The sequence below is a fragment of the Gymnoscopelus braueri genome, assembly GCF_963280865.1.
Source record: "Gymnoscopelus braueri genome assembly, chromosome: 16".
Lineage (NCBI taxonomy): Eukaryota > Metazoa > Chordata > Actinopteri > Myctophiformes > Myctophidae > Gymnoscopelus > Gymnoscopelus braueri.
The window spans coordinates 51794443-51806683 of NC_137616.1; the positions used below are offsets into that span (position 1 = coordinate 51794443).

Here is a 12241-nt window from a genome sequence, read left to right on the forward strand (position 1 = left end):
TGAAAGTGAAACCACTTCAACAAGAAACCACTTTGGGAAGAAATCAACCGCAATGTTGATTGAGCCTCGGGCCATAATGACGAGTGTACTCGTCAGTGGCAGTCAATGAGTTAAAGGATCTACACCATGAAATTAAATTATTTTTTAAAATATTTAATATCATATTGTTTATGTCCCTCAAACGTTTTTCAGAAGGTTTGAGCCTAAATCAAGCCTCAGATACTGTATACTCATTCCAACTAACTTCTATCTGGCTTATAAAGCACTTCCTGCAATACCACATTGTCCTGTTTGGCACGGGGCGCTATTGAGCCAGTTTGTATGCATGTTATCTCCTGGTTCTGTGTGGAAAAAGTTTAAAAAAAAAAAAAAAAAACGGGAGGGATTGTACTGAACGTGACGTCACGTTTTGGTCTGTTTTGAGACCAATTTACAGAAAACCCCAGATATGCTGTGAAAGCCTGAGTGTTCAAACTGGGGTATTTTTTGGGATAGAAGAGAGGTAGAGGGAGACCAAAAACACACAAAAAAGAAGGAAAAGTTAAAATTCATGGTGTAGTCCCTTTAATTTACAAACAAGGGAACCAGGAGACCTGGTACTGCCAGACCCCTAGTGGTTGAAATCTGAATGGCCGGACTTGCGAATCAAAGATGGACCGACATTTATGCCCATGTATGGACGAAATAGGGACAAAGCCTCATGTAGGCCGACCCCTTGGGTCTGGCAAAAAACACAAAAGCCTAGAATATGAACATTTCTGCCCGACAACAGCGATATAAGGAAACAACTAAAATGACACAGAGGCGTTCCCAACGTGAAAGGTAGGACAACGTATGGGTGTAACAGGTCTAAATGGGTTCTGATTGGCTTAAGGGAGGACCGGCCGGCGGACGGACCTCTGACATCACGCTCATGTCACCGTCACTCAGCCATAACCATATAAGGACTTCCCTACGCTCAAATATGGAGTGTGTTGTCTAACCTCAATGTGTCGTCATGGCACCGGCAAACAAATCAGTCGGCTCCATATATGGGCACAAAAGGGGGCATGCCCATATATGGGCATATACTCATGACGTCGGGGATCTCCATATATGGGCATAGGGACAACGACAGATCTCCATATATTATATGGAGATCTCTGTATCTGTCAGTCGTCGTCCCTATGCCCATATATGGGCTTTTAAGTCAAGCTGACTGGAATCTGACATCATCAACTATGATGTCAGGCTTGCCCAAATATGGCATTTTATGCCCATATTATGGCCATAAAATGGCATATTTGGGCAAGACTGACATCATAGTTGATGATGTCAGATACACAGAGTGTGAGGAGCACTTTTAATCTCAGGGTGTAGAAATGGTGTCTTCCAGCAGTCTCCTGTCTGAAGAGCTTTTACGTTGTGTTATCTGTCTGGATGTGTTCACTGATCCAATCTGCACTCCATGTGGACACACCTACTGCAGAACCTGTATCACACATTACTGGGACACTAGTGATGTGTGTTGGTGTCCACTGTGTACAAAGATCTTCAATAAGAGACCAGGGAGATGGAGGTACAAACTCTGCTCCTCTGATCATCTCTCCTGTCAACATGGACGGTGATCTTGATGGGGACAGAGGGAACATGCCCACTACAACTTAAAAAAACAAACATGAAGTTGTCCCTCCAGTAACATATTCATTCATGCACATCCTGTAATAAAATTGGCTTAAGGGTGTCATCATGGTATCGGGCGCAAACAAATCACTCGGCTCCATATATGGGCACAAAAGGGTGCATGCCCATATATGAGCATACTACTGATGACATCAGGGATCTCCATATATGGGCATAAAAGGGATAAGAACTGACAAATACAGAGATCTCCATATTTGGGCATGAAGGGGATAAGGAAAAGTAGAAAAGGATTGGCATCAAATTGTACTTGAAGTACCACAACTAAAAGTACTCATTATTTCACTCAAGTTTTCAAATGTACAAAATGTATAAAAAAGCGGATCTACAAGCTCACAATTTGTCTCGATGCGACGCATTGTGAGCTTGTAGATCAAATGGCCAAAATGTATATACGTATAGGGCTGAAGTGAGTAATTGTATTAATAATCAAAATCTACAAAGTAACCGAGGGTTACGTATGTAACCCCGGTTTTATTAGTAGCGTAAGCAGCTGCTTACTGTGGGATATCATCGCCCTCTAGCGATGCACAGAGCAACAACAGGACTCCCGACAAGTCCAATGCCTATTGGATAGGGTCGTGTGACGCAAACCGGTAGCGACTTATAAGCCGCTGCGTCACATGGGTGCTGCCTCTGAAACCTTCCACTCTGCTAGCCTGAAAGCACACAGAGGGGGTTCAAAATGTAAGCAGCTGCTTACGCTACTAATAAAACCGGGGTTGCATACGTAACCCTGGGTTATTATAGCGTAGCTAACAGCAGCGGCTTACTATGGGACACATACACGTCCCCCGGGGGAGCCCCCAGTTGTGACAACCCTTACCCAAACCGCTTATCCTTCGCCGATGAGAACGGCGGAGGATGAAAAGCCCCCAACTGGGCCTCGGAGAACATCCCGCACGGACCGCATCCATAATCGCCGGCAGGAGATGCAGAGGCGGTGTTCATCGTCTGCTGCGACCAGGAAACTGCATCCTCGGAACGCGCAAGGACGAGGCGCTTCCATCTTTTCCTCTCTCCGTCGAGACACGAGGCAAACAAAAGGCTAGGCGTAGCCTAGCCGTTAGCTTTAGCTTAGCGCTCGGTCGCATCGCCTCGTGGCGAGTGAAAACAGAGAGGACAGGAAAAGAAAGTAATAAAACGTCGAAATCGAAGAAAAGTCGGGAGAGTTAAATAACTGAAACTGTTTTTAAACGAAAGCGCCCGTAGAGTAGCACGGCAGTGCCCTCGCTCTGGATTTTGTTGGATTTCGTCAGTTTCTCCGTAGTTATGCTCGTTGGCTCCGTGTGGTTTCGCTTCAGCAGAGTGGAAGAAGAGGCAGCACCCATGTGACGCAGCGGCTTATAAGCCGCTACCGGTTTCCGGTTTGCGTCACACGACCCTATCCAATAGGCATTGGACTTGTCGGGAGTCCTGTTGTTGCTCTGTGCATCGCTAGAAGGCGATGATATCCCATAGTAAGCAGCTGCTGTTAGCTACGCTATAATAACTAAAGTTTTCAGGTTATTGTAGTGGAGTGAAAGTACAATATTTGCCTCTGAGATGTAGTGGAGTAGAAGTAAAAGTATTGAAAATTGGAAATACTATACTATGTAATAAAGTTTTGAGTAAATGTACTTAGTTACTTTACACCACTGGTTTCAGATTGGTAGTGGCCATTACCGTGTTGTGATATGGTCCCTGTTTTTATTGTGTTATCGTTAGGTTAGAAATATTAACCACCATCAATGGCTTTAATTATTTATTTTACACCTTGGCTATTCAAAAATAGCAGATATACAAGCTCATAGCGCGGCACCGAGTGCCGTGCTATGAGCTTGTAGATCTGCTATTTTTGAAAAATCGTGAAAATGTGTGCAAATTTTTAAAGCCAACATTTGTAACTAAAATCTTTGCTTCTGGGGGGGTCCCTGGAACAAAATATTTGGAGATGGGGGTCCGCGGCCAAATACATATAATTTTGGCGGTCCTTGACATGAAACATTTTGAGCACCACTGATATAGAAACATACGTTATTCAGAATACTGTTGGGATTTACATGTAGAATCGGCTTCAGGTCTTAATGGGTTAACAAGTCTGAACAGAAGAAAGACACATGGAATCAGATTTTTTTTTACAAAGCCGACTTCAGCCACACTCAGAGGTGGTTTCAGCTGTTGGTTTCCGTTCCGATTCAAACGTGATTTCTAAAGATGAATCTCAGACTGAAAGCTCTATAACCTGCTCTAACCACACAAGTCACATTTATAACGGTTCAAAACGTCACTTGCGGCGCGACCCGAGCGCCACTGACGCCATTAGAGAGCGCGAGAATTGACTTTAAACTACGAGAGCGAGGGGTAATAGGAATGAAAAACGAAACAATACCGGTATTACTTTACGGAAGAAATGCAGAGTTGAGTATACGCCCAAAGCAGATAGGTCGCGCAGGGTCTCTGCTCTAGGTTGACGTTGTTTAACCCATTAATTTAAAAAAAACGAACTTTGGAGCTGCTAAAATAGGCGATTTTTGTTTATCCGCATTACTCCGTTATGCCAGTGGAAGGGGTCTCCACAATGGACAACAGGGGCTTCTATGAAAAAAGTCAACTGCCCCTGGTATGTTGGTGAGTGATTAGCGACACATCAAAGCTAACGCCGCTGGTCATATTTGCCGAGTTTGTACTGTAACTAATAATCTCGTGCAAATCTATGGTGTTTATAGCCATAGTAAAATAAAATAATAGTAATTGAGGGGGGGTTAATCCGGGCCTGGGAGCACTCCATGCCAAGCTCCACCATTGGCTCCTCCCAGAGGTGGGGACTTGGAAATAAATTAAACAGTGAGCAGAATGCGGTCAACACAAATGATCTCTCCAAGCTCACCCTATACCCCCCCCCCCCCCACGGTCAAACCAGCCTTCAGGTGCTTTACTGGATCATTTGTATTTTTTAATACTAATACTAATTAATAATCTGTTTAGTAAAGTCGTTGTCGAGTTCATCCATGTCTCTTAAGTTCTGGTCATGTTTGAGTGTCTGCGTTTGGCTTCAACCTTGGGTTCCTAACAATATTACTTTGGAATAATGTACTGTCCAACACTGGTAATAGAAATACCAGACACATGTATATGGTCTTTCAAGTTTAAATTGGAACAACACAGAGGAGCAAAGCAGAAAACTATTATGAAACAGGTAGCACATCTCAAATCCCAAGTAAGGATGACAAGATACTCATATTTCACTCATTTATTTGGCTTAAATCACAATAGAATTGATACAGAGCATACATAATATAGGCTGCTGTATATTATGAAAATCACTATTCCACTTGAACAGTAAAGTTAGTATAAATGAGCGTAAGATGAAGATACAAACATGGTATGACATAAAATATAATGAATACAGAATAAACAATAAATCATGCCAGTCTCCTCAACAGTGTTTTTACCACGTTTGGTGTTTGTTTTACATAAACCATTAAGCAGTGAATGATACAGTGTTTTACATAAACCATTAAGCAGTGATACAGTGTTTTACATAAACCATTAAGCAGTGATACAGTGTAAGGTACAGAGCAGTGGCGCAGCCAGAATGCTGTTTTCCTTTTTTTTGTTACTTTATTTCGATGTTAGGGTTAGGTTAGGGTTATGTTATTTAATTCTTATTTTTGCCTGATTTTACCGATGTATTATTAAAAACAAATATTATAAAAAAAACAATTTCCAAATTATAATTTTTTTGCCAAATCGATTGGGTGGGCCAGCTTTCTATGTGGGGCCCACGGCCCACCCAGGCCCACCCATGCCCACCCATGGCTGCGCCCCTGGTACAGAGAGTGAATACAATGACAGTTTTACCCCTACAGTATGTTCTCCCCAATTTAGGCGTTATGCCAATTAATTCCTCTCCACACACATTTCTGTGTTGTCACTGCTGTCGCATCCTCCACCCGGCCCGGCTTCCCTCCCCCCAACACGGGCCCATTGTGTTGGTATAAACACAACATAAAATGACTTTTGAATACAATTAGAATTAAGAAATGAAACATCAAAAATACGGTACAAAAAAATAAATCCCTACAGTTATCTCTAAAGGGCTTGTTCATAAACATACGTACAGTATACAACAGAATCTTAACCCTATGCTTTACTGTATCCATCTATAAGTCCTGCAACAGTGTATGCAGCTAGTCAGTGTCCATGGACTCTGAATGGTCTTGTGGACAGAAGAATTTAATAAATTCCTTGATTTTCTCAGAGTCTCCATCATAGTTTTTAAGCTCGTTTTGAAATGCACTGAGCTTCTGTCTTTCCACAATTGTTTTCTTCACATTCTCCTTCACTTGGTCAAATGTGTCTTTCTGGTGAATGGAGGTGTAGTGGAGGTATGCCTCCAGTACATCAAACCTCTTTCCTTCCACTATTTTGATGATGATTCTGGGAAGAATGCGGGACAGGGGTTGGGCGTACTCAATTAAACTCTGGGTCTGTCCTCCTCCGGCTCCTCCCTTAGTCTTATAGGCATAACCCCCTGTGTGCATTGCAACAACATTACAAAACTCATCAAAGACAGGAGAGCCAGATGACCCATAGAAAAAGCATGTATCATAAGCTAAATCTGGGCTTTGATTAACCAGGTGTCTTGAGTCAGACGGCTCTGTAAAGTATTTCTCAGTAATGAGGTGGTTAATGTCATTATAACGGTCATCTGCCACCTTTACACGGTCACCAACTGGAATGGTAAAGCAGGCGTCTAACTTTTTCACTCCTCCGTCGGGGTGTCCGATAATACAGATTCCACCCCTCGTATCTGCAGAGGATACAAAGTTACTCAACAATCCGGTATCGGGTGAGTGAAGTTCCAACAAAGCCCAATCATAATTACATCCTGAATGATCCGTAAGCTTTTCAAAGACAACAACCTGAGGTTTAACAGGCACTGAATCCAACTGGCCCAAACTGGCCCCTAGATCGTCAAAACGGAAAGAGACCGTGACCTCCTGAGTCAGCTGTTTGCTCTCATCATTAAAAAAGTTTTCAATCACATGAGCATTTGTGAGGATGAACTTATCAAACAGGAGAAAACCACTCCCTGCAGCCTTCCCCTCTACTCTCACCTGACAAACAGAGTCAGCCCGGACCATTAACTGCTTCATCATTTTCACATCCATGCTAGCCATTCTTTGCGTATTCTTTCCATATTCTACACGGAAGAGCTCTTTTACAGATTTAGATTTTCCTTCTCTCTTTTGCATGTGATCGACTAAATCTTTAAACTGTTTACGTAGGAGAGCTAGGATTTCCTTAGAATTTGCAATTGGACGTGGTTTTTGTTTTGCTGTGTGCTCTGGCATGTCAGTATTAACAGGCACATGTGTTGCTGGCTGCTGTGGGGAACTGGTACTGGTCGTACTGGTATTGGTACTAGAACTGGGAACTGAACCGTCTGACTGCTTCTCTTGTGGAGCCTTCTTTGCATCCAATATGGCCGTGAATGTTTTGTCATTAAGGTCATCAACAACTGGATTGGAAATGTTGGTTCTGTTATCTTCTTCTCCATGTATATCTTTGAGTTTAGAGACATTATTGAAGCGTCCGTCCCGTTTCAAAGCTTCCTCTATTGGTTCCCTTTTGTATGCATACACACTAAGGAGCTTAGCTTGTTTTGCTGTCAGGGCCGTGTTCACCAGAATTCTACCATCTTTTTCTACATGAAAAACGACTAGGTCGTTTCGGGTTGTCCCTGGACGGACACTTACGCTGTTTGGGGGTTGATAGTTTTCCTTAGCTTTTATATATTTAATTATAAGATGCTCCTCTTTACCAATTAAACAGCATGGAAAGTGTGGGATGATAGCTTTAGAAGGTTTACCTCTCACTATTACAAGTTCTTTTCCTTCATTTTTTTTAGCATTCTCATTAAATTTGGGGCATGTCATTAGTAAGTCCATAATGGTCTGGCGTCTGACACAGCTTAGTGTCTCCTGTTTGTTGCCTTCATGACCAATGGAATAAATGAAGGAATGCAGCTCTTCATCTTCATGTGGTTCTGTATCCTGTGCACAGAAAAGAATGATAGTCTTACAGTCTTATTCCTTTCTGTACAGAATATCAACACAACACACCATCTGTCCACCTGCATCATCGGCCCTTTACCATAAAGAAGGCCCATTGAAATGAAAACGCATATTAGCAAGAAAGAAAAGAGCCAGTGAATGACACTTATTCTGTAGTCCTAAGCATAGAGAAGACAACTACTGTATGCCCTCAAGGTGAGTGAAGACATTTTAAATGCTTGTGGCTTTGTGTATCACCTATAATAGTGTTTTATTGCTACTGTATATAGTTACAAATCAGTTCACAAAATAGTTTTCACCAAACTTTATTAACTCATAGATATTCTGTGCTTGTTCTGTTTGGACAGGCTAGTACGCCACACAGCTGCAGCTAATATAATGAATAATGGGTGTGTTCAGAGTCATGGGTGTTCCAATGAACAAGCATAGACTGAACAGTATTCTAACACACCCATTATTCATTTGATTATCTGTTGCTTAAAATGTAGTCAACAGATAATTAACAACACACACACATTTTTTTTTACACATTCAAAAATAATCTGGCGACCCCTTGAGGGGTCGAGACCCACAGGTTGAGAACCCCTGGCTTGTATCAATGTGAACTATATATAGTCGGCCTAATGCAGCCTGGCAGGCTTTATTTTGTCTTTTACCTTGCTGTTTTTAAACTGAACCAGAAAACATACTACAAAATCAGCCTAGGGTTTCATTCCCTTTTTGGGCGGGAACCCCTATTTGTAACTATACCTTTCAGGACAGGAACGCCTTTTGGGGTTGTTGTTACTATGTACAGTATATAGCAACATACATTTGGTTGTAATTTTTGAATAAATATTTGAAGTTTTTCAGAAAACTTAGGTGAGGATTTAGAAGGTGTTTTTAGAACCGGCCTCAGGTCTGAATGGGTTAAGGGTGCAGTCACACCGAACTTTGATTCTGCCAATGCTTTTCAACGGGAACGGAGCGGTTTGTTGCCAGTCGAGGATTTCCAAAAAAAAAACTCCAATCCCGTTGAAAAGCATTGGCAGAATCAAGCTCATTACAAGCTCATTTTACAGCATTAGGGTGCAGACAGTCAGTCACACCCAACTTTAATTCTGCCAATGCGGTGTCCCATTGAAAAGCTTTGACAGAACCCGCCCAAATAGGCAGAATCAGAGTTTGGTGTGACTGCACCTTAATGCTGTAAAATGAGCTTGTAATGAGTTAGATAAGTTGTACTAAAACCGTATCAGTGAGTCATACATTGTTGTTGTATGTCCATATTCAAAAGTGGAGAGGAATACAATTGATTTGTTTAAATTGTATATTAGACCAGTGGTTCTCGGGGTCGGGTCCCCACATGATTTTTGGAAGGTCCCCATATGACAGTGAAGGGACAATTTAAGGACCTTTATGACCTTTTTAATGCAAAAAAAAATACCATTATAGCATCAAAAGTAATCAAAAGACTACACTATAAAAACTGGTCAAACATTGGCCTAATTGTCAAATAATATAAGAAAGATGCAAAACATTTGAAAATGGCCGATCTACAAGCTCACGTTAAGAGGCGTTGTGAGCTTGTAGATCTGCTATTTTTGCAATATTTATCTGGGGGGTCCAAAGTTCAAATGTGATTATTTTGGGGGGTCACAGCCTGAAAAGGTTGAGAACCACTGTATTAGACCGCTGCAATTACAGATAGTGATTTATGTAGCTACTGGAAATAAAAAATAATTTGGATCATACAATAGAAAAAGATTACCTTGACATCCATTTCTTCTAACTTAACTGTCACAGAGTCCATTTTGAATGGTAATGGCAGCTGATGGGTAGTTGCACTGGTGAGAAGGGTTCCACCTGTTAAGATGAGGAAATAAGGATTATTAACAGGAATATATCACTATGCAATACATATCCAAAATAGTGTTGTTTTATATCAACTTTATTCATTGATTTTTATTAACATGGTGGTGGTGGTGTACTGGCCCACCAACCAATGCAGTAAATGTCCGGAGCAAGATATCTCACCAACTGGACTAGTTATGCCATGACAAGGTAACTACGCAACCCAAACCTCTACCAAAGTGTTCTTGTGCTTTAATGTTTAATGTAAAGCACTTTTAATCAGTTTGTTGCTGATATGTTCTATACTGTACTAATAAAGCTGTCTTACCTAAAGAAAGATGCAGGTCAGAAAGTAGTGGAGAGCTCCTCAGATGTATGGAGGATGGAGATGCTGCCTCAGGGCTCCTTCTAGAGACGACCTAGAGAGACAATAGAGTTAAAACACCTGTTAGTGACAATGCCATGTTATTAAAACATATCACATTCTGAACATGCAAAAGATAATTAAATGAACACTAATCAAGGAAACAATGGTTTTCTCTGGATAACAGGAAACCTTTCCTTTCAGGTGAGACTAAACTGCAATTTACACTGTATGAGACACCATGACTCAGCAAGTCAGTAGTTCAGATGCCAGACTTCACTGACAGATATACAGAACCACACAGAGTGTAAGAGGCTTCACTGACATATATACAGACCCACACAGAGTGTAAGAGGCTTCACTGACAGATATATAGACCCACACAGAGTGTAAGAGACTTCACTGACAGATATACAGACCCACACAGAGTGTAAGAGGCTTCACTGACAGATATACAGACCCACACAGAGAGTAAGAGACTTCATTGACAGATATATAGAACCACACACAGAGTAAGAGACATGCAAGTACCAAATGAGGAAATCATTTAAATGATTTGATTAAAACAATAGTCATTGTATAGAAATAACTGTATGCTAGTAATCCATTAGGGAACATTCATTAGGCTTTTGAAACAGGCTTTGTATCCAGAAGAGTCCTGAAAACCCTGGACAAATTAATGTTTCTTTTCTTTAATTATTATTATTATTTTTGAAGAATGGGCACTGTTTGAGGGGACTGGATACCATTTGGCACTGGTGTAAAGTAACTAATTACATTCACTCAAGTACTGTCCTTAAGTACAATTTTGAGGTATTTTTACTTTACTGGAGTATTTCCAATTTTCAGTACTTTTACTTCTACTCCACTACATCTCAGAGGCAAATATTGTACTTTTACTTCACTACGGTTATTTGAAAACTTTAGTTAGTAATATCTTTGTATATTGTCATTATTATCACAACACATACATTAACCACTTCAGCTCTGTATACATTTTGGCCATTTAAAAATAGCCGATCTACAAGCTCACAATGTGATGCATTGTGAGCTTGTAGATCTGCTATTTTCAAAAGTGTTTTATACATTTTATACATTTGAAAACTTGTGAAATGGGACATTCTTCATAATGGGTACTTTGTACTTTTGGTTCTTTAAGTACATTTTGATGCCACTACTTTTGTTCTTTCACTCGAGTAAACTTTGAATACCAAACTTTTACTTGTAACAGAGTATGTCTATATTGCAGTATTGATACTTTTACTTAAGTAAAACAAATGATGTACTTTTTCCACCACTGCTATTTGGGGAGAAGACTAGGAACTTGAGGTGACATTTTGGGGGAAGACTGGGCACTATTTGGAGAATACTGGGCCCTACTTTAATCTATGACGCATATTATTCCAAAAGGATGCATCTGAGTCTGAACTGATTAACAAGTTGTAATTAGTGTGTAGGAGACATTTACAACCATTCACTCACAATGATGAAATGCCCTCTGTCTTCCCTGGAGGCATGCAGCCTTTATAGACTGAACTGTACTCTACTATATGACAAGGATAGAATCTTTTATCTTTTTAAACCCATTAAAACTGGGAAAGCATCTGTGTAATGTTAGTTTTTTTGTGTTGGCTATTAAAAAATAGCAGATATAAAAGCTCACAGCGCATCAAAAAAATCTTGAAAGTGTGAAAACTACTGATTTAGAAGGTATTTGTAGAATCTGCCTCAGGTCTTAATGGTTTAAAGTGAGTATTAGTTTGTACAAAGTAAACAATTTAACATTACTGTGGTAATTCAGAGCAGATAAAAAAGAAAATACAATTGCGGCATGAGGGGTTACTGTATGGAGCGGTATTTATGCACACGCACACGAGCATACACACACACACGCACACGCACACGCACACGAACACACGAACACACACACACACACACACACACACACGCACACGCACACGCACACTCCAGCCTATGGAGGAATAATTATATATTTATTCTACACTTACTGTAAGAGAGAGATGTTGTCTTCAGTCAGCCTGGGTTCACTTCAGGTAGAATGAAACTTCCAGTCAGCGGACAGGAACTGCAGTCACTGTTTAGCACCTGGAAAAGTGCATTTTATGGGTTATAATTAATAGAGTATAGGCAGTGGTGGAAAAAGTACACACAATTTGTGAGTATTGGTTTAAAAAATGTACTTAAAGTACCAAAAGTACTCATTATGCAGAATGTCCCATTTCACAAGTTTTCAAATGTATAAAAGGTAGACTAAGCTCTACAAACTCACAATGCGTCGCAT

At 40.7% G+C, this 12241-nt stretch overlaps 2 protein-coding genes across 3 annotated transcripts in view; both read right to left on the reverse strand.

Annotated features, from left to right (window-relative positions):
- Positions 1–4897: 4897 nt before the first annotated feature.
- Positions 4898–12241, reverse strand: part of LOC308102529 (serine protease FAM111A-like) — a 39386-nt gene continuing 32042 nt past the window's right edge. For both annotated transcript variants that reach the window (XM_080452277.1, XM_080452276.1), the window contains exons 3-6: positions 11949–12045; positions 9904–9994; positions 9493–9587; positions 4898–7721 (exon numbers count right to left, since the gene is read on the reverse strand). In XM_080452277.1, coding sequence (XP_080308403.1) covers positions 5853–7721; positions 9493–9534 — 1911 coding nt within the window. In that variant the 5' untranslated portion in view covers positions 9535–9587; positions 9904–9994; positions 11949–12045 and the 3' untranslated portion in view covers positions 4898–5852. The remainder of the gene's footprint in view (positions 7722–9492; positions 9588–9903; positions 9995–11948; positions 12046–12241) is intronic.
- The window catches only part of LOC308103080 (serine protease FAM111A-like), a gene marked incomplete at its 3' end in the record, with an annotated part of 73180 nt that continues 70881 nt past the window's right edge, over positions 9943–12241 (reverse strand). Inside the window, exon 13 of the mRNA XM_080452929.1 lies at positions 9943–9994. Within this exon, the coding sequence (XP_080309055.1) occupies positions 9943–9994 (52 nt within the window). The remainder of the gene's footprint in view (positions 9995–12241) is intronic.